Source organism: Oncorhynchus clarkii, chromosome 20, assembly GCF_045791955.1.
Source record: "Oncorhynchus clarkii lewisi isolate Uvic-CL-2024 chromosome 20, UVic_Ocla_1.0, whole genome shotgun sequence".
In the NCBI taxonomy this organism is placed as follows: Eukaryota; Metazoa; Chordata; class Actinopteri; order Salmoniformes; family Salmonidae; genus Oncorhynchus; species Oncorhynchus clarkii.
Genome location: NC_092166.1, coordinates 65,408,023 through 65,429,910, shown reverse-complemented (window position 1 = coordinate 65,429,910; position 21,888 = coordinate 65,408,023). Strand labels below are relative to the sequence as shown.

General features: G+C 44.0%; 2 protein-coding genes across 3 annotated transcripts; one reads left to right on the top strand and one right to left on the bottom strand.

Moving 5' to 3' along the window:
• The first annotated feature begins 582 nt into the window (after nucleotides 1-582).
• Nucleotides 583-5,335, top strand: LOC139375651 (class A basic helix-loop-helix protein 15-like). Its single transcript, XM_071117454.1, has 2 exons — nucleotides 583-709; nucleotides 3,288-5,335. The coding sequence occupies exon 2, from the start codon at nucleotides 3,323-3,325 to the stop codon at nucleotides 3,902-3,904; it is 582 nt and encodes a 193-aa protein (XP_070973555.1). The 5' UTR covers nucleotides 583-709; nucleotides 3,288-3,322; the 3' UTR covers nucleotides 3,905-5,335.
• Nucleotides 5,336-5,432: 97 nt separating this feature from the next.
• LOC139376738 (tectonin beta-propeller repeat-containing protein 1-like) lies at nucleotides 5,433-21,457 on the bottom strand. Of its 2 annotated transcripts, XR_011627960.1 has the most exons (25): nucleotides 21,317-21,457; nucleotides 19,433-19,665; nucleotides 17,257-17,439; nucleotides 16,925-17,047; nucleotides 16,641-16,766; nucleotides 16,248-16,422; nucleotides 15,939-16,039; nucleotides 15,746-15,847; nucleotides 15,430-15,581; nucleotides 14,696-15,285; nucleotides 14,330-14,475; nucleotides 14,024-14,179; nucleotides 13,783-13,932; nucleotides 13,331-13,488; nucleotides 12,945-13,069; nucleotides 12,130-12,329; nucleotides 11,375-11,454; nucleotides 11,172-11,228; nucleotides 8,897-9,071; nucleotides 8,649-8,784; nucleotides 8,275-8,367; nucleotides 8,046-8,152; nucleotides 7,784-7,903; nucleotides 6,994-7,612; nucleotides 5,433-6,959 (listed from the first exon to the last, which is right to left on the bottom strand). XR_011627960.1 is itself a non-coding variant. In XM_071119628.1 (24 exons), exons 2-24 carry the CDS (start codon nucleotides 19,655-19,657, stop codon nucleotides 7,433-7,435), a joined length of 3,660 nt encoding a protein of 1,219 aa, XP_070975729.1. In that variant the 5' UTR covers nucleotides 19,658-19,665; nucleotides 21,317-21,457; the 3' UTR covers nucleotides 5,433-7,432. The 2 variants fall into 2 exon arrangements, 1 of the variants encoding a protein (XP_070975729.1); XM_071119628.1 differs by having other exon boundaries at nucleotides 5,433-7,612.
• Nucleotides 21,458-21,888: the final 431 nt, after the last annotated feature.

The following is a 21,888-nucleotide window of genomic DNA, read 5'->3' as shown; positions in this document are numbered from 1 at the left end:
GCCCACATTTTAAAGACAGGTGTCGACTTTTAAAATACACATTTTGATATGATTGTCATTTAATCTTACTGACCACCTCTGGAGTGGTCTTTCAAATAATTTGCATAATTTGCATACAGGGACCAGGATATCTGGTCACAATGCGGAGACCGTGGATGGACCTAGAGAGATACATTTTACTACCATGTGTCGATCAGAGGAGGCTAGTGGGAGGAGCTATAATGGCTGGAATAGAATAAATGGAATGTGTCAAACTTGTAGTTTCCATATATTTGATGTGTTTGATACTGTTCCCAACTATTCCATTCCAGCCATTACAATGAGCCGGTCCTCCTATAGCTCCTCCGACCAGCCTCCTCTGGTGTAGCTGCAAAGGCTTCAATGTGGGCACAATCAGAATGTTGATAAGACCAGGACAAATGAAGCATGTTAGCTTCATAGCCTCAGATGTAAACGAGGCTTTTGGCTACGCACGGGCACAGATGACCACGTCCGGAGTCTGAGCGCACTCCCATTGGCTAAGCGAGCGCAACGTGTACATTACAGCAGCGACAGGTACCTCACATGCGACAGTTATCTTTCATCCTTGGAGCAGAACGACAGACGCTTCTTCCACTCAACCGAAACTTTAATTCTGAGGATATTATTGATGTTTCACGGTGAAAACTATTCTTCTACATACACAGGCATCTTACTTTCATTTTTAAAGGTAACTAACATGTCAATTTGTTGTCTATTCCTTTTCTCTTTATTGAAATCCAATGAAGTTGTATTAATTTAAGATGTTCACTGTTTTCCTCAACTTGATGAAGGCTAACTATTTACTTTATGTCAATGATTGGTGAGCGTGGGAGAAAGAGAGTATGAGAGAGTCACAACATTTATTCATACAGTAGGGGAGACCGGGAAACAAAGTAACAATGCTAATGCTTGATTAGTGTCTCTACAAGCCTAAAAAGTTTTGTTTAAATCCAATTATTGACAAAGAATGGGTTTCGAGGCCCTAAAGTAAATATACTTGCCACCTCTCTTTTAATAAGTGTATTATTGACTTGTAGAACATTCTCCATGCATCTAAACATACAATCAGGTTCAAAATGATTGGCACTCTTGATAAAGATTAGCAAAAAAATAATGTATGAAATAAATCATACAAATTGTATGCAAAAAAAAATGAAATTCTATTATTTTATACTAATACAATTGCTCAGAGAAATATTTTTTTTTATGAACAAGTAATATTAAAAAAAAAAAAAGATTGACACCCATGTTTTCAATACCTTTTAATACCTCATCTTGCAAGGATGATGGTCCTGAGCCTTTTTCTAATATGTTTTATGAGATTGGAGAACACAGTGTGAGGAATTTAAGACCTTTCCTCCTTACAGAATCTTTCCAGATCCTTGATATCCTTCGTCTGCCCGTATGGACTGCCTTCTTCAATTCAAACCACAGGTTTTCAATGGGGTTCAAGTCCGGAGACTTTGTGGTCAATTAATAATTTCTTTGTGGATTTTGATGGGTGCTTGGGGTTATTGTCTTGCTGGAAGATCCACTTGAGGCCAAGTTTCAGCCTCCTGGCAGAGCCAAGCAGGTTTTTGGCTAAAATGTCCTGGTACTGGGTTCAGAACTAAGATAATAACTTCAGAAAAAGGTCAAATGTATACGTTTAAATGCTAATATAAAATAGGCTTTATTATATTGATACACTGAGTTCAATATGACATGCCTTAAAAATGCACTGGAAATATGTGTTAATTTAGGGCTAGATTCAATCAGTTCTGCCTTAACTTGTGATAACTGGCAACTGCATATCAGTTTCATTGTTTTTATTTAAGGGATGTCAGAGGTGTAACTGCGTTGGAGCTGTCAAATCAGCAGACGGCTCCCTAACGCAGACATTGCCATTGGATGCGCCAAGTCGCATTAGTAATAATCCCAGCATTGTTGCAAGGTCGAACACTTTAATATATGTTGTAATCTACACTTCGATTAGGCTGATATACATATTAATACTTATTATTTGTTGAGTTTGCTGGTGTAGTATAGCAGAACAGCCACTTGCAGTAAAAAAAACGTTGAGTCCTTGAAAGGTGCTATATAAGTCCCATGTATTATTATTAGTGTATTCACCTGTTACCATGGTACATGAATAGCATCTGATGAAGCATAACAGTATAGACAGCAGGGGTTCAAACTGTAGAACCCAGTTCCTACATTTGAATATAAACATGTATTTTATCAAACAAAACGTTGCTATATTTTATCTATGGGACCCTGAGGATGACAAATCAGAGCAAGATTTCTGAATCTAAGAACGTTATTTTCCTTCAGAGGTGAATGTATCAAACCAGTTGCCGTGATCAGTTTTGTAGTTGTGCACTGTCCTCAAACAATAACATGGTATTTTTTCACTGTAATAACTACTGTAAATTGGACAGTGCAGTTAGATGAACAAGAATGTAAGCTTTCTGCCCATATAAGACATGTCTATGTCCTGGAAAGTTTGCTGTTACTTACATCATTCTAGTCAAATTAGCGCAGGTTAGCAACAACCGCCCGGGTATAGGGACACCGATCCCGTAGATCCTTAAGAGGTTTTTTTTAAATGATGAGATGGCATACACAGGGAAAATCTCTCTACCAAACGTGTGCTGTTCTTTTCTGGCTCGTTTGTTATAAGAGAGTAACCTTGAGTCGGGTATTATCTGGAGCCTTGGGTAGCCTGCAGCAGGATAAGAGAGGTGGAGATTACACAACCAACATTATGGTGTTTTCACACACTGGCTGATTAGATAGATGCTGTGTTTCTTAAATCTTAATTTTAAACTGCGAATAAAAACAATGATAAAAGGGCCATATTTCTGTCTTACTGTAAAATAGCATTATGCAGGTATTCCTCATTATTCCTCATCAATCTAAGCTTATTCGTCAGGATACAGGATGTAAACGGTACAGTAAAATGCTTATGGATCGTAAACAGCAGGATTAGTTCCATTAGCTAATTACAATGTAATTACAGTGTAATCAGCATTTATAACTTCATTGGGTTGCCAATTTCTAGTGTTTTTTATGAATAATAATAAAAACTAAAGTCTAAGCCAGGAGATTGGAAGGGAATAAAATGGTGCTCAAAAAGCCAGGTATTCCAACTTGAGTGTTTAAACTCAACTGTAACACTGTAGCCTTCAGGGTAAAGGCCCTGCCCCCTGTTTGCTTATTTCTTCCATGACAAGCCCTTTCTATAACCAGTTGTTGTTTTTCTTATCTTTCAATGCTTTTGACAGTGTGAGGAAGAGGGGTCACTGAATCAGGCTGAAGGATGAAGTCTAAAGGGAAGGCCGCTAAGTCATCCAGAAAACCCTGGACTGAGCCAGACCCCGAACCAGAGACCAGTGACACCAGTGAACCAGGCTCTAGCGAACAGGAGGGCTCTGAGGCTTCGGTCCATATCGGAGGCTCCTGGAGGGGGGTCCTGAGGGGCGGGGACCGCGAGCAAGGTAGAGGAGGAGGGGGTGCCACCCACAACCCCCACAGACGCCAACGGTCTCACAACAGCAACAAAGAACGCAACGTCCGGCGGCTGGAGAGCAACGAGCGAGAGCGCCAGCGCATGCACAAACTTAACAACGCTTTCCAGGCCCTCAGAGAGGCCATCCCGCATGTCAAAATGGATAAGAAGCTCTCCAAGATCGAGACGCTGACGCTGGCAGAGAACTACATCAAGTCCCTGACCACCATCATCCTGGGGATGTCCAGCGCCCGCCTGCCCCCCGGGGAGACACCGACAGAGGCTAGCGCTGCCAGACTGCTCCAGTGTTACCAGCAGCACCTGGAGGAGGATGGGGAGGAGAGCCTGTCTCAGTTCCTCACCCAGATTCACAGCTTTAGCCAGGAAAGCTAACAGCTAGCAGGTGCTAACTCAACAGCCGAAGGGTTGGAGCATTCATGCTTGACTTGGGGAGCGAATCTCAACTGACACTATCTCCCATATTGTGCACTGCTACTGTACTTATGACCGAAAGTAGTACACTGTATGGGGAAAGAGTGTAATCTGAGATGCAGCCTTATACTCCACCAAGCTAGTGAGCTATAGTGACATACCTGACATCACCATGCACTAAATGGAGCATACAAGAACTTGACTCAGTAACTCTATTAGACAGTGGTGGGAGGTGATTCTTAGCACCATACCCTTGACATTAATTCTAAGAGAACATAATGGTGGAGTCTAAGTGAAGACACAGACAGCATCCTCCCACCTCTGGCTGGCTGAAGCAAAGCACCTGTGGACTTTGCCAGTCTAGACATAGGCCTAGCATGAATAGTGACAGACAGAATACCCAGAGGACCATGATAAAACATATCACTTGGATTTTGACTCTGATTGGTGGTGAGAACCAAGAGTGGACCGACTTCTGACCGACCAATGTCAAAGAACAATTCAGCGCCATTTTATTTAATCTGTTTCATTTCATTGTCTTTTATTTTCATACATTTTTTCTAACTGCTGATTACTGTAGTTAATTGGTCAACAATGTAAAATAACTGATTGTCAAAGTATAGTTCATTCTCAAACTAAAAACCAGCATACACTGTGGCCCTCAGGGGCCACAAGCTGTGTAGATAGGACAGGCCACCCCTGCTGTAGATGAAGACTTGTTTTCAACCTTTTAGGACCAACGTTTGGTTTTCCCTGCTGAGCACTGCCTCTGGACACAACAGTCACATACAGGACAAGGATATGCTTAAATAGACTGGTTGTACAGACTTTAGTCAAATACTGTACTCTTTAAGTAAGGAAACGAAAAACACACCATCATTTAAATGAAGTGCGAATCGTTATGACTGTAGATATATGTATACATGTGGGAAAAACAGTTTGAAGGGCTGAAGCAGGGAATTGAACCCATGCCTTTGGTGGGGAAGCCGGCAGTTACCACTAGACCCACAGGCTCTGCAGAGATATATATTTGTACATGTCAGAATTGATGTGTTGACCAAGTGCTCTTTATGACCCATCTCCAAACTGCAATGGTATCTTGCAAGTGTATTTACAGAGCTGTAAAAGGGTCCTTTCAACAGCAGGATAGTGGGTTCGATTCCCGGGAACACGTGTATTAAAAATGTATGGATGCATGACAGTAAGTCACTTTGGATAAAAGCGTCTGGGTTATTATATAAAAATAGTGGTGTGTGTGTGTGTAACAGGTGAATTTGATAATGAAGACATATTTATGTTGCTCTTACAATGTGTGTTTGAATTATACTGTAATATCTTTGTAGCCTTGAGTTCCGAGTCTTGGATCATGAGAGTTTTGGATCATGAGAGTTTTGGATCATGAGAGTCTTGGATCATGAGAGTTTTGGATCATGAGAGTTTTGGATCATGAGAGTTTTGGATCATGAGAATAAAAAAAATACAATAATCTTCCTTATCAATAATCCCATTTATTGAGAGGACATTGACCATGCACACTATTGGAAGGAAGAAATATACACATCAATAACAGCCTTGTTGGGTTTAGAATAGTACCTGATTATATTATTTTAATTGACATTATAATCAATAAAAACAATGGAATCATTTTTTAAACGGACAAGTCCTCCTCTAGACCTAACACTTAAAGCTTGGAAGGTGAAGGGGTACACCACAGCATGACAAGCATGTGCCGCTCCTTTAGGATGAAGCCTAAACAGTAGTAAGTGAAACATTATCAAAAAACGCCCTCTTTGTATTAGGAACTGCCATAGGAAGATAAAGTGAGAGTTTTCACAGACAGTTTTCTGTACAATCAATTATTTGTAGTTCCAGTATATCAGTGATAGCTATTGGCTTATGGTTTCCATGTAGAGAAGTAAAATCAATTAATGCCCAAATGTGCTAGTTTCAGCTTTTGTGGTTTATGGATAATAGTTCATAGGACTAATATTTTACCTTTTTATATACCAACGTACAATAACCAACCTTGAAATATCCCCATTAAAACATTTATACTAAACTCATATACAGATTTATAACAAAAATATTTTATTTGTTCTTTCCACCAAACCTTTCACGTGTGTTGCCTGTCAGTCATTACTGCTACAATCGTAGAAGGTCAAAAACATGCCAATAATAGCGTTTAGGAGAACTCTTATTTTCCTGAGAAATAAACAGATAAACTTTAAAGCCCCGTAAAGTCATCACTTTCCAAGCAATTCACACTTTGGTCCAGTGTAGAACTACACATTGCAAATTTTTAATGAAAAGAAGAATATATACTTTCTTTTCGAGTGCTGTCAAAAATACATGGGCCAACAAACTCTTCACTGTGGCCATCACAGATACAAACCATTCAGGGGGAAGGCCTAGAACTGTAAAAGCATCATGTGTTATCAAACGTTAATAACAAAAGTTCTCTTTAAATAAATCCTTCTTGTTTTTGGTGCGACTCCAGTAGAATCTCGACCTGTTGCCAGCAGGTACAAAGTAGTAAGTACTGTAACTTCCTGATACAGACTTTTTATAATAAGTCACAAATAATTGGGCCGACAGTGATGCTTTCTTACCCATCTTAACCTCGCCCCAATCACATTGAATACATCCCCAAAACACATATATTATTTTAAAAAGATAAATCAATTACCAACATAACATTAAAAAAAATCTACTCACATAATACCGTACACACCAAACACACACATAAAAAACATTCAACCAAACAAAAACCATAAGTAAAACAAAGTTATCTTAAGAGCACAGATTTAAACGTAGACTCATATATGAAGTAGATGCAGAAAGTAAACAGCATAGTGGGTCAATTTCCTTTGTTTTGGTCCCGTACCTACCACTCTCTACCAACGTGAAGCGAACCGTACCTACCGCTCTAACAGCGTGAAGCGATCCGTACCTACCGCTCTCTACCAACGTGAAGCGAAACGTACCTACCGCTCTAACAGCGTGAAGCGATCCGTACCTACCACTCTCTACCAACGTGAAGCGAACCGTACCTACCGCTCCAACAGCGTGAAGCGATCCTGTGTACATGTGCAGATACTGTGTGTGACTTGCATCTCGCTCATCTGAATATTTGCGGTGCTGCTCGTGGCAATGTCTTTTAGCTGAGTTAACCTTTAAATTACAATAGCGCAATGTTCAAAGGCTCAGTGACACAGTTTAAAAACGACATTAGTGCTCTATGTGGGAAATACTGAACATGATCTGCTAGCTGTAAAGAGAAAAGGTGATTGGCTGAGTCAAGTTGAGGGCGCAGAGATAGGGTTCAAAGGTCTTTTAACACAGCCAGGTGATAGGTCAGAAGAGCTGAGGCTGGAGCTACAGTACAGTGTGGATGGTGGGGTAGTTGCATTGTGGCGTATCTGAAGAGAGAGTTGGGCTGAAGACAGAACAGAGATAGTGTCCACTAGCAAGTACTGTAGGTGTGTGTGTTTAACATCTGACAGCGTTCCCGTTCTCCATCTCCGTGATCATGACAGGGAGCAGGCTGCGGAGTGGAGGGGGGCGGAGGGGGTCCGTTAGGGAGGAGGTGAGGGAGGGTGTCAGGGAGGGCATACGGACACGAGGAGCCTCAATGGAGTTCCCTCTCACAGTGATGTGGTCCCAGCCACCCTGAGGAGAGCGAGAGGAAGAGCGGAAGAGAGAGAGAGAGAGAGAAAGATAACAGACGTAGAGAGAAAGTCAGACAGCCCCCCCACCAAGAAAACCTTCAAAGTCATTGGTGTCTCAGAAGCATGTTGATGGGTTAGGGTCAGGGTTAGAGGTAAGGTTAAAGAGTCTCACCCCGATGCCGTAGTCCCACGACTGTCCCTTTGGCTCCATGGGCTGAACCCCCAGACGGTGGCAGACTGTCCCACAGCTCAGACTGTGGCTGCCTTGCACCTTGTCAGCTATGATCCACACCTACACAAACACAACGAGAAAGGTTGAGTTACTCAACACAGTGCAAAGTCAAGAGCGTTGAATTTTGAGAAAAGAGAAAGTCTTTATGATTCATTATTGCCGACGACAACCACCCTGGTTTTAGATTGTAGGTTCTGCTCACCTGGTCTAGAGGTCCTACGGAGACCTTGCGTACATTGTTGCAGATGTGTTCCCATGATGATCCCTGAGGGTAGCTGGGAGTCAGGCCCTGTCTGAACCACAGGTTACCTGGATGGAGAGCACAGCATTAAAATCATGACAAAAATAAATCATTGCGATGGCACAACTAATAGACAGCTGATAATAAAGACAAGTGTCATAGTAAGTCATGAAATTATTTTCTGTTGTACCATTTTGATCCACAGTGTAGACCGATGTTCTCCCTACAGACACCTGTTGGAGCTTCTGTCTTTCAGGACAGGGGATGTGGTACCAGCAATCTCCTGCAGGGGGCAATAGTACATTAAACAGCCAGTGGTTAGTCTACTTTCATCATAAGGTGCATCTCTGTGATATGAACCAGAGCCCAGAGAGGTAAGCTCCTCCAGAAAGGAAAAATTGAGCCACAGTATTACTGTAAAGCACTTTGTGACAACTGCTGATGTAAAAACAGCTTTAGAAATACATTTGAGTGACTGACTGAACTGTTGATTAGCAGTAAGACTGAAGGGAGAACCCTGGGTTTTGTCAGAGTGTGTGGGTTCTGCGTGGTTCTCTGGCTGACCTGCAGGGCTCTCTGAGGACACAGAGCCCCTGTAGAAGGCAGATCCATCCCTGGCAATGGCCCACACCTGGTTGGCCCCACCGATGGATATAGACTTAAAAGGCTGGTCTGTGCCCACGTGAAGCCATGACGTCCCCTAGGAACACACACAACCACTTCGGTTATCAAATACAATGTGTGCGTATTCACAGTGAACATGTGTGTTTACATATTGTGTGTGTGTGTGTGTGTGTGTGTGTGAGACTCACGGCAGGAGTCAGTAGGGTGACCCCCAGTCTACAGAGCACGTCTCCCTTGTTACTGATGGCCCACAGAGGGATCGGCTCAACACTGCTCTGAGCTCCACACAGGACGATGGTCACGTCACTCAACGGGATGGGTGGGACTTCCTGCCACGGCCCTGTGGTCGTCAGTTTACACTTCCTGTCAGAGGAAATACACAATATATACACACACACAAAAGTATGTGGACAGCCCTTCAAATGAGTGGATTCGGCTTTTTCAGCCACACCCGTTGCTGACAGGTGTATAAAATCGAGCAAACGGCCATGCAATCTCCATAGACAAACATTGGCAGTAGAACGATTAAGTTACGTTCCTGACCTGCTAGAGCTGCCGGTCAACTGTAAGTGCTGTTATTGTGAAGTACAAACGTCTAGGATCAACAACTGCTCAGCCGCAAAGTGGTAGGTCACACAAGCTCACAGAACAGGACTACTGATTGCTGAACCGCGTAGCTACCGAGTTCCAAACTGCCTCTGGAAGCAACGTCAGAACAAGAACTGTTCGTCAGGAGATTCATGAAATGGGTTTCCATAGCCGAGCAGCCACACACAAGCCTAAGATCAACATGCACAATCATTGGCTGGAGGGGTGTAAAGCTCGCCACCACTGGACTCTGGAGCAGTGGAAACGCGTTCTCTGGAGTGATGAATCACGCTTCACCATCTGGCAGTCCGACAGACAAATCTGGGTTTGGCGGATGCCAGGAGAACCGTGATTGGGAGTCCCATAGGGCGCCACACAATTGGCCCAGTCGGCCTAGCTGCCCGAATGCATAGTGCCAACTGTAAAGTTTGGTGGAGCAGGATAATGGTCTGGAGCGGTTTTCATGGTTCCGGCTAGGCTCCTTATTTCCAGTGAAGGGAAATCTTAAAGCTACAGCATTCTAGATGATTCTGTGCTTCCAACTTTGTGGCAAAAGTTTTTACTTAACCTTTAACTAGGCAATTCAGTTAAGAACAAATTATTATTTACATTGACGGCCTACACCGGCCAAACCTGGACGACAATGGGCCAATTGTGTGGCGCCCTATGGGACTCCCAATCATGGCTGGTTGTGATTCAGCCTGGAATCGAACCAGGGTCTGTAGTGATGCCTCTAGCACTGCGATGCAATGCCGTAGACTGCGGCACCAATCGGGAGCCCAGTTTGGGGAAGGCCCTTTCTTGATACAGCTTGACAATGCCCCCGTGCACAAAGCTGTGTCCAAACATAAATAGTTTGTTGAGATTGGTGTGGAAGAACTTAACTGTCCTGCACAGAGCTTTGACCTCAACCCCATCGCACACCTTTGGGATGAATTGAAATGCAGACTGCGAGCCAGGCCTAATTGCCCAGCATCAGTGCCCGACATCACTAATGCTGAGTGGAAGCAAGTCCCTGCAGCAATGTTCCAACATCTAGCAGAAAGCCTTCCCAGAAGAGTGAAGGCTGTTATAGCAGCAAAAGGGGGACCAACTCCATATCAATGCCCATGATTTTGGAATGAGATGTTCGACGAGCAGGTGTCCACATACTTTTGACCATGTAGTTTACAAGGGTTGTTAAAATAGGAGATAAGTCGCAACTAGACCAGTGTACCACTAGTTAATTAGGTGTGTTGGTAGTAGGGTGGAGCAAAAACATGCACTTCCTGTAGGTCCCCAAGACCAGGGTTGAAGAACTGTGTCCTAGAGCTAATCTAAGGTCAGTTATTGTGTTTCCCTCAATGTTGAAGGTTAGGATTTAGGTAGAGTAAAGCTGATCCTAGATATGTGCTTACGGGACATTTTTCTACCTAGAGCGCAAACTCAGGGTTGTTTAAACAGAGTACTGAGTCGGCAGAATGAGGCAGACCAGACCATTGTATCACCTAGGTGGGTGCTACACTTCAGTAGTGGACTATCCAGCCTACCTACAGAGGAGGAGAAGTACACAACGAATGAGGTGCCTGATGAACAGCACCGTGCTTGTCTAAGTAACTGATTAACGCTGCTCCCTCTCTGTGCCATCAAAGCTCCATCCTCTGAAGTACTGCCCAGCCTTTCCGAACTACCCTGCTCAACAACACCTCGTCATCTGACGCTACGGATGACCATCGCCCAAGACCTGCCAGATCTCCACGTTTGTTTTGTTTGGTTTTACGGCGTCTTTGAGATTCTCTTTGCAATGAAAAGCGCTATATATTATTATTATTGTGTGCTGACTAAAGAAACAGTGATGAGGGAACAGAGCCATTGTTGTGTAGTAAGGTACAGTACCTGGCCCATCGTCTACGACGAACAAAGTCCTTCAAGGTCTTGTGGCCATGATACGACCTGGAAGAGTACATACAGAGTGGAGAGAAAACACACGACAGTGACGTAAACAAATATTCTGGATGCTTTCCTAGCTGGGAAAAGATTCAGCTTGATGTGATAGATAGACCAATGAATATGTATTGGGGAGGGTTAGGTACACTCACCTTGGGAAATCAGCTGCGTATTGCCAACCCTCTCGGTCTGTCCCCCCGGAGATCCCATAGTCAATGGTCCAGTCTGCTACCTGATAAGAGACAGAGCAGTTCGTCTAGTATGTTAGTCAAGTCAACCAGAGTGTTTTTCCCATAGTCCTTTTGCTATTCTCTTTTTGCTAGTCCTCCCGGTTTTGACTCCTGCCTGACTCTGGACTTCTTTCCCACCTGCCTGATAATCCTGCCTGCCCTGACCTTGATTCTGCCTGCCCTTCGGTACCTTTTGGACTCTGAACTGGTTTTGCCCCTTTTGCCTGACCACGACCAGTCTCCTGCCTTCCCCTACTGGATTAATAAATATTGTAAGACTCCAACCATCTGCCTGGGTCTCGCCTTGTGTCATGATAACAAGCGTTGTTTGTAGGACCGTTTTGAACATCTACTGCTACTGTGTGGATGTTTAAGTTCAAATGTGACATTGTCCATAGAGCTCGCCAGCTTGTACTCCATGACCTTTATGAATTATGAAGCCTTTAATGTGCTTGTTTTGATTACAGAAATGAAAGAAAAAAAAGGCTGACATTGGCTGATAACCACAGACCTTATTTTTTCTATTTATCCAAAACTCCTACAAAAGCCCCATTCATTTCCCCATAGGCTTTGACCAACGAGCCATGGCAGAGTTAGTGCCTACAAAAGAGTTGTCATTACTATTGCGCTCTATTGAGGGTGAAATGGACATATTTTGTCCTGCTAGTGGTACCCACCCATGTCCAGTGAGGGGATGGAGGTTTGGCGTTGGCCTTGGTACACTCCTGCAGTCCTGTTGCATCACTCCACATGTAACGGTCTGTTGGGAGGCCTCTGTTGGTGTAACCTGTGACTGGGTTCCACCTCTGGTTCTCATAGATGTAGACACACTTCACATCTGTCTGGGTGAAGATGTTATCTGTGCTGCTGGCCAGACCTGACAAAGACAAGAGAGAGGTTATAGTCAGGGGCTGAGATCAAGTAGAGCTGATAAATACCCTTTCACCCTGACCAAACTGGCCCTGCACTTATGTCCGCGAGCATGTTGATTTTGTCTATCCCCACCAGACGCGATCATGACACACAAGTAAAAATAACAAATCTAAATGTGAACCAACTTTATCAATTTGGGGACTGTTCAACACTTAAAAGAAATATTCATGGACATTAAGCTAGCTTGGTAAATCATTTATTTTCCAATGCTCGCACACGTGACGTTGCCAGTTTGGTTTCCCCGTTAGTGGCTATACAGTACTTGGTCATGTTTGGCATATGCTTTAAGTCCAGTCCAGTAGGTTTATGTTTGGTATATGCTTTAAGTCCAGTCCAGTAGGTTTATGTTTGGTATATGCTTTAAGTCCAGTCCAGTAGGTTTATGTTTGGTATATGCTTTAAGTCCAGTCCAGTAGGTTTATGTTTGGTATATGCTTTAAGTCCAGTCCAGTAGGTTTATGTTTGGTATATGCTTTAAGTCCAGTCCAGTAGGTTTATGTTTGGTATATGCTTTAAGTCCAGTCCAGTAGGTTTATGTTTGGTATATATTGGCGTTTACCCTGGAAGAATCCCCCTCCATAGCCAGTGTAGACCCAGGCAGTGTGGTCGTAGCCTACCCCCCAAACCACCCCCAGACTGTTACACTCCACCAGACGTAGGTGGCCCCCCACCTGACGCCAGAACCTGCAAACACACACAGACAGGGCAGACAGGGCAGACAGGACAGAGCAACATGTGGTTAGAGACAAAAGAAAGAAAAGTGACTGTCAACCAATGTTTAATCAGTTAAGACTATTCAGTTGTAAGTGCATATATCTGATCAATAAATATCCATCTATTTATCCACAAATAACTCATTCACGATGTACTGCAGGTTTGTATTCAGAGGTCTCATTTACCAAGCCTTTATAAAGCATTGATAACTGCCCAGAGGACGTGTCTTACATCTGGTCGCAGGGTGTGGGGTAGGGACAGGCTTCCAGGCTAGGCGAAGGCTCACAGACGAAGATGTCTCCTTTACAGGTGACTGACCAGATGGCTTGTTTAGAGGGGGGACCCTGGATCCCCCGGGAGTCACAGCACGACACACTCAGCAGGGCCAGCTGGTGGTACAGAGAGACATAGTCAAGACATTAAGGCCCCACTTTTACCAAACTACAACTTATAAAGGACGTATTTAGCATACATAAAGTCTTCATAAGCCCTACATAGAGGCAAAGTCATACTACATAAAAGGTTAATTTAAAAAGATTGTCTGGTTCTTTGTGGCATAACCCTTTCGCCATCCATCATTTAGCATGACATTTGCTTATGAATAAAACATATGATATTCTGTGAAAATGGAGCACTGTACTTTGTGACAGGTTCAGATGGAAGACAGTGATCATATAACCTACCCAGTCGTGCATCTCCACCTCAGTGGCAGCAGCCAGTCTGATAGGCCACCTCTGTTTGGTCCTCTCTGCTGTGTAGACGGCAAACGTGTGTTTGGAGTCATTCAGCACCGGCACCAAGATAGTCACCTCGTTGATGAATGCATGCAGGTACTGGAGAGAGGGAGGAGAGGAGGAGAAAACAAGGACTAAATAACTCATCACAGAAAACACCCACACACAGGCACTGTGGCCCTCCCCTCACCTTCTTCTCCTCGTTGAAGTTGTAGTAGAGGAAGAGAATACCATCCTGGTTTCCCTCTGGTCCTGAGAACTGCTCCAGGGCAAACCTCACGTCCACCCACTTATGGGGCTTCCAGTCCCTCCACCACTGCATGGCCCCTTTCTTCACCCACACAGACTGGGACGGAGGGGGGGAGGGAGGGAGAGAAGGAGGGGAGGGAGGGAGACTAATCAGCGTCTATACAACAAGGACAAGTCATAAACAAACTCATTAAATCAAGGCAAGCAACCAAAAAGTGGCATTTGTAAACGTTCAAGTTGTCGGTACCTGTTCTACGGCCTGTTCGTAGTGTTTAAAGTGGTCCATCTCTCTCTTAGAGCGTTCGCTGAGCTGCTCAAAGATCTGTTTCCGCCAGGCAGCTGTCTGGGCTGGACTGATGGACAGACTCATGGACTGGACTGATGATGCCAGGGCTGGGAGAGACAATAAGACAACGGTCCAAACGTTATCAACAACGTGTGAGGAAACGCTCCAGTGGCTCAACAACAACAAGGAAAAAGCAGACAGACACTGTTACATCAGGCAGAAGTGTGTATTCTGGTTTAATTGCGAGTTGGAGCTGGGGTTTTGCATATCCCTAGGCTTGTTTTAATATACAGGAGAAATACAATATCTACAGTATCTGTGTCTCACCTGTGGCAGAGTTGAACCAGTTGAGCTGGGAGTGACAGTTCACACCACAGCCTCCTCCACTGACCCATGCCCAGAGCGGGTGTTCATCTGCCCCATACGGCTCCCCCTGACACAGGGTGTAGGTGGCCACCGAGGACAGACTACAGGTGTCAGCCGAGTCCCCTCTCACCACGGCAGGCCCCACAGCCAGGTGAGTCTGGGTCTCTTCCAAGTCCACGTTACTCCACTGGGGGTCCCCAAGCCCTCCAGACAGGCTGGGGGAGAGAACCAGAGCCGGAGGGGGACACTTGGCCTCTGGTTCCCCAAGAGCGACTTCCTCTTCTGGGATAGAGGGACTGGCAGTGGTGGCAGCGGTGGCCCCCTCCTGTTTGACCTCACGGTCGGAGAGCATCTCAGAGATGAAGCTGTCGCTGGTGACCTTAGGGATGCGTGGTTTGGGGACGTCGGGGTCGATGGGAGGGGGCTCGGGGGGAGGAGAGGAGGGGCATGCCCCTACTTCTAGGACCGCCCTCTGTGGACCGCCCTCTGTGTCCAAGTCTTCACTCATCACAGACTGGGCTTGTACCTCACCACTAAAGAAACAACCAGCACTGTGGGACAGGGAGAGAGAGAGAGAGAGAGATATTAGTATTACGCAGAGCACCCAGCTAGCAGACTGTTTGGCTAATTGTTTTATGGAGATGAGATTGCCCAAGCATTGGAAATGTGTCACAGTATTCCGTGTCCATGTCCACCTGTGCAGACTGCTAATGCTGGCGGAGGAGTGGGACCTGATGTCTCCGTCTCGGGGCACGTTGACAGCCTTCCAGGCTTTACCACTCAACTCACTGGAGGTCACACCCTGACGGAAATACACTGCCCGGTCCACACAGCTGATACCCCACACCTGGACAGAGTCAGAACAAACATACATTGACCTGTGTAGAATGCCCGACCAAACATGTTTCAGCACTATGGACAGCGACAAGTGAATCTTTATAAACCACATTCAGAGAACTTACCTGACAATCTATTAGAAGGTCTGTTAATAAACATTGATCAAATCCTTACCTGGTCGTTGAGGCCCACGTTGACCATGACCATCTCCCCGACCATCCCGATCCAGCCTGAACCACATGGGTTATGGGAGTTGATGCCACGCCTGAACCATACCTGACAGACACAGAGAGATAATCATCAGGAACATACTGCTGACAAGGGAAGCGTTAGAGAGCATACATGAGAGTGTTTCATGTAGTCTTACTTTGTTGTCCTTGGTGACGGCCCAGACTACGTTGTCCCCCACAGCTACGTGGATGGCCCCGGCCTCTGGGTTGGGAGAGTCCACCACCACCCAGGACGAGCCTGGTAGAGAGAGAAAAGGAGGAAAGACACCATTAGACACAATCTCAGGTTCTCTCTCTCTCTCTCTCTCTCCCTTGCACACACACAAACAGACACAAACATGCGGTCTCTCATTCTCTATGTCTCTCTCTCCATCTCGCTCTCTCTCCCTCTAACACGAATACACACACACACACACACACACACACTTCCTCTGTTAACCAGCCACCTTGTGGGCAGTCTCTGGTGATGCCCTCCCTGACGATGAGTTGTCCTTCCCAGAGCACAGCCCAAACCAGGTCCCCTGGACCACAGCTGATCTGCACTACCTCCCCAGGCAGAGACACCTCTTCCCAGCCTTCCCCCTCTGGGCTGTGGTGGTGGATACCCTCACGAAACCACACCTAATGACCCAGATCAAACACACACAGGCAATTAGTCAATCAAATTGATTTGTTCGTTTACGAATACATTTGTGTTGTATGTGTGTGTTTTGTGATCTCTGGAGATATGACCTCCTCCTCTGAGCTGTGTGTGCGCGTGTGTCCATGCCATTCATGTGTGTGTGCATGTATTAGTGTGTTTGTGTGTGTGTGCATTTATGTGTGTGCGTGTGTAATACCTTGCCCTGTAGAGAGACAGCCCACAGAGACAGCCTCCCCCTGGGCTCCTCATTGATCTCCCAGCCCCCACAGCTGATGTCATTAAAGGGGTCTGGCAGGGGACCACTGTGACCCTCAGATGGGATCTGGTAACACAGAGAGATACGGGTCAACACACACACAGGCCTAAACAAACCTACAGTACATGATGAGTACAGTTCAGTACACAAAGAAAGCATTCACAGCAGAGGCATACAGTTACATCCTAGTTGTGGTAGGTGATTATATTTCTCCAAATACACACCTTGGCCCAGGTGTCTGTGGCCTTGTACCTCCTGTAGCGGATCCATCGCCTGCGACGGACACACGAGTTCCACTTCTTGTCTTTGGTGTAGGTGGCAGGGAAGTCCAAGGCATAGGTCCAACCCTGCAGACAAATCCATTCACAGATGAATCATCGTAGGTGAGGGTAAGACAAGGACATAGAGGGAGGGAAGGAAAGAGAGAGGGAAAGAGATAAGGTGAGAACAGAGGGAAAGTCTAAAATGGGGAGACAAGAGAGAAAGAGAACGAAAAGACAGAGAGAAAGAGAGAGTGAGAGTGTGAGAAAAATAGCGAAGAACGACAGACACTCACTCCTTTCTCTGTGGGTTCTCCTCCAAAGTTCTCGTCGATGTACCAGTCCCCCTCCCACTCCCAGTTGGTGGAGGGAAGAAGGAAACTATCCAGGGGTTGGTGTTCCAGCCCTGTGATGTCACTCCAATGCCAGCGGTCGCTCGGCAACAAGTGATCCGAGAAGTTATCCTTGGGATTCCATCGCTGAGAGAGAGAGAGAGTTACAAGAATCATACATGCAGCAGGGGCAAAAGAAGCACAAATACACACACACACTAGTGATGCGCAGGTCAGCTGTTTGTACACCCGCATCCGCCCGCAATTTCTAATAACCCACCTGCAAACGCCCGACTATATATGAAAAACCCTAACCCACAAATATAGAAAATGCACTGTACAGTCAGAGGAAGAATAATCTTTTGACAGGCCTTTTTAGATAGTCCTACGTTTCTGCTTATATTTTCAGACGTTTTGGTAGTTAGTCAACTTGTCTATAATTAGACACATACAGCTTCTCTTCTGTCATTACTTGTTGCCCTAGAAGACTAAATAAAACAGTTGGTGGCCAGAATAATGTCATAAATTGATAGAATGAATGCTTCAATCTAGTTGACGTCGGTAAAGTTTGTTTTCTCTTTCATCTCTGCTTCTCTAGTGGAGCAAAAACGTTTATGGACCAGGGAGAAAATGCAATAACAAAACAACAAAAAACTGGAAAGATTTCCCGCGCTAAATCAGTTTGACCGGTTTTAAGAAAAGTAAAAGCTGTTAAATAGACCCAACATGTTGCTGATAAGACTTCAGTTCGGCTTGGATGCATTTTTGATGTGGTTGAAATAGTATCCGCTTTTATGATACTGATAAAGATAGCATCTTTACAGTCACTAACCGATTTCATTCGGTTTCATTCTCTCAAGATGCTGAAATAAATCAATAATATATTTCTTCACTCCTGTTCCAGAGTCAAAATTAACATTTGGTGTATAATTGTACTGCAAGGAATGCTCAATTCTGCAAGAGTTAATATTATATTAGGTTATGTGAAAGGTTATAAACCTACATTCAGTATCCAGATTTCAGTTAGGCTATTATTCCATCCATTTAACCAATCTGAACAGTAGCCTACTGTTCCCTTGACGTACCATTTTAACCTCTACGGGATCAGTCCCTAAACTGGGACAGTTGTTGCTTAATATGCAATAATGTGACTAGAATGACATTGTAAACAACAGCCAACTTTCCGAGACATAAACATGTCTTATATGGGCAGGAAGCTTAAATGATTGTTAATCTAACTGCAGTGTTCAATTTACAGTAGACCCCCCTTAGTATTTTTGGATGTTCTCTATAGTTTTGTACTTGAAAATGTATAAATTGACCAATTTGGCACATTTGGTCAAACTCAGGGCAGACTTGATACAAAATATTGTGTAGTGATGTAATTCTTCACTGGATAGGTCTGAAACGTTGCACACACACTACTGCCATCTTGTGTACAACGCCAAAATTACACCTAGAATCCTATCTCAATGTATGGCCTTTTAAACAAAAAAATGTTTGTTTGTATTATCTTTTACCAGATCTAATGTGTTAAATTCTCCTACATTCATTTCACATTTCCACAAACTTCTAAATGTTTCCTTTCAAAATGGTATCAAGAATATGCATAGCCTTGCTTCAGGTCCTGAGTTACAGGCAGTTCGATTTGGGTATGTAATTTTAGGCGGAAATGTTTTTAAAAAAGGGTCCGATCTTTAAGAGGTCTTGTGATTGTCGAATTTGTATAGCGTCTCAGAATCATCACACATAACATTCCCTCATTAAAATGCAAATCAATTAATAACATTTTTGACATGCGTTTTTCTGGATTTTTGTTGTTGTTATTCTGTCTCTCACTGTTCAAAGAAACCTACCATTAAAATTGTAGACTGATCATTTCTTTGTCAGTGGGCAAACGTACAAAATCAGCAGGGTTTCAAATACTTTTTTTCCCTTACTGTACTAACACCAGATAAAGATAATGAAAGAAGAACCTCAATGTAGCCTAAAGATATGACTTGCACAATAATTATGCATTTATGGATTTTCTATTAAAAAGTATATCTTTATTCAACCCGTCCGGCACCCACCCGCCCTTCATCCACACAATATTTCATGACCCTAAACCTGTCCGTTCCGAGGACACGACACCATGTACCTGGTTCTCGTATGTCTCCTCCTGGTAACGTATGGGTACATCACTAGAGTGGACATTCAGGTAGATGTGGTGGTCACAGGCGATACCCCAGCAGCACTGCTGTACTGCTGTCACCCTCTTAAACTCTAACACGGCATCATGACACTGCTCCCACTGCTGCCCTCCGGTGGACAGGCTGTAAACGCGCCCGTACACATCCACTGCCCACAGCAGGGACACAGACATGGTCAGGCCTAGGGAGAAGGAAGACATAACAAAGAAAGATGCCTTGTTTTCATTTGGAAAGAGGGGTGAGAAATGGGGAAGAGGAGGATGGACAAATAGCAGAGGTCACAGAGAGGGAGGACCATAAAGGGTGTATGGAGGAAGAAAAAGAGAAAGCGAGAGAGCGAGTTCCCTCAAATTACCCTCATTGAGAGGCACACACCCAGCCAAACTGCTTAGTCTAATAATAAGGAAATCATATTTCTAATTAAAACAGTCCAGTGATGTAGCTAGGCTAGCCAGCAGGCTAGTGAGTCTGAATCAGCATGCTCACTGCTGACCTTCTTTTCAGCTCTCCCTCGTGGCCCCTGGCCCTGCCTCGTCTCTCTTCTGGAGGAGTGCAGAATAAGCTGTAGTACAGAGTCTTCCTCTATTCCATCTATCCATGTAAGGGTAAAATCAGTGGTGTATAGTACTTCACTAAAAGTACTTTAAAGTACCACTTAAGTCAGTTTTGGGGGTATCTGTACTTTACTTTTTATATTTTTGGCAACTTTTACTTCGCTACATTCCTAAAGAAAATAATGTACTTCCTACTTTTCCCCTGACACCGTAAAGTACTCGTTACATTTTGACAGAAAAATGGTCCAATTCACACAAGAGAACATCCCTGGTCAACCCTATTGCCTCTGATCTGGCAGACTCACTAAATACAAATGCTTTGTTTGTAAATGATGTCTGAGTGTTGGCGTTTGCCCCTGGTTATCCACCAATAAATTTAAAAAAAAAAATTGTGCTGTCTGGTTTGCTTAATAATATAAGGCAGTTGAAATTATTTATACTTTTACTTTTACTTATTTTTATACTTTTGATACTTAAGTATATTTAAAACCAAATACTTTTAGACTTTTACTCAAGTAGTATTTTACTGGGTGACTTTCACCTTTACTTGAGTCATTTTCTATTACCTTATCTTTACTTTTACTCAAGTATGACAATGGAGTACTTTTTCCACCACTGGGTAAAAGGCTAAACTGACCTTACACCAGTGTCCAGTCGAGGCAGCCTCAACCTATTACATCCTATCCTGGTCCCAGTACGTTATGTAATGCCTGGGGCGAGGGATGCTCTACGAAGTTGTAGCCCCTGTCACAAGCAATCAATAAACTAGCCAGAGAGATAAACCTGTACACTATCTGAAGCAAGCTGCGATCTGATCTAGTGACTCGCCCAATTAACTCGAGAGTCTCTAGATACTGCTACTTGCTAAACGGCAACATTGTCAATCACTGAGAAAATACTGTGGCACATGAATTACGTTTGCTACATTGTAATAGGATGGCGATTGATCAACATTGATACATTGTTGATTATCGGGCACCTATGTGACACATAGTAGCTAAGCTTTTGGTTGGTTTACAAAGTAGTCTACTGTTAGCATGCTAAACTTATCACAGGTAGACTGCAGTTGTTGCATAACAGCTGACTACTGCTATCAGCAAATCTACAACCACATGAAGGACACTCAACATTACAAACGTGGCATGACTATACATACAATGAATGGCCTAGCTAGCACTGAGTAAATATTAGCTTGACATTGCTCTTTAAGCGTTACAGGGAGGCTTACCACTAAAGCACAGCAATACATGTAATAGTTAGCAATAGCTCATCCCTTACCGTGTGTTCTCTCTCATAAACGGTATGGTAAGTCACTGCAATTCATTCGTCATATCAGATTGAATATACCATTAATTGCGATATTTTCTTTAATCCGAAACAGGAAGTGTGGTGTTTTACTGTAAACGTGGATTGGCTGCTGCACCAAATGAACCAATGGCTGAATTTGTCCAGTAGGCGATGATAGTAGTTTCGTTATTATAGGGCATTACACGATCTGGATAATAACATTGGAGAATGTAATACAATATAATATAATACAATACAATATTGCTCTTGTCTTTCCTTACCAGCACTGATTTAGCTGATAGCTGTTTTATTGATGAACGTTTTACTTAAAGTGATTGTGATGTGTTGTTGCACTGACTGTAAGTCTGCTAAATGGACAAAACGTAAAAGTCAATTTGGTTAGAACAGAAATGGGCTTTTCCCCCAACACCCCCAGACAGACAGACAAACAGACACTGGATATAACCACTAGAGAGTGGATGTTATAGAATTCCCTAGGCATGGACAGTAATGTCCTACTGACAATCCCCAGTGTTGTCTCATGCTTTTCCTTCTAAATGTGT

Coding starts and splice junctions, on each gene's coding strand:
- LOC139375651 (XM_071117454.1), top strand. CDS start 3,323: ATGAAGTCTAAAGGGAAGGCCGCTAAGTCATCCAGAAAACCCTGGACT.
- LOC139376738 (XM_071119628.1), bottom strand. CDS start 19,657: ATGTCTGTGTCCCTGCTGTGGGCAGTGGATGTGTACGGGCGCGTTTAC. Junction 13,933..14,023: donor ACTTCAACGAGGAGAAGAAG/GTGAGGGGAGGG, acceptor CCCTCTCTCCAG/TACCTGCATGCATTCATCAA. Junction 11,229..11,374: donor TACGCAGCTGATTTCCCAAG/GTGAGTGTACCT, acceptor GTACTCTTCCAG/GTCGTATCATGGCCACAAGA.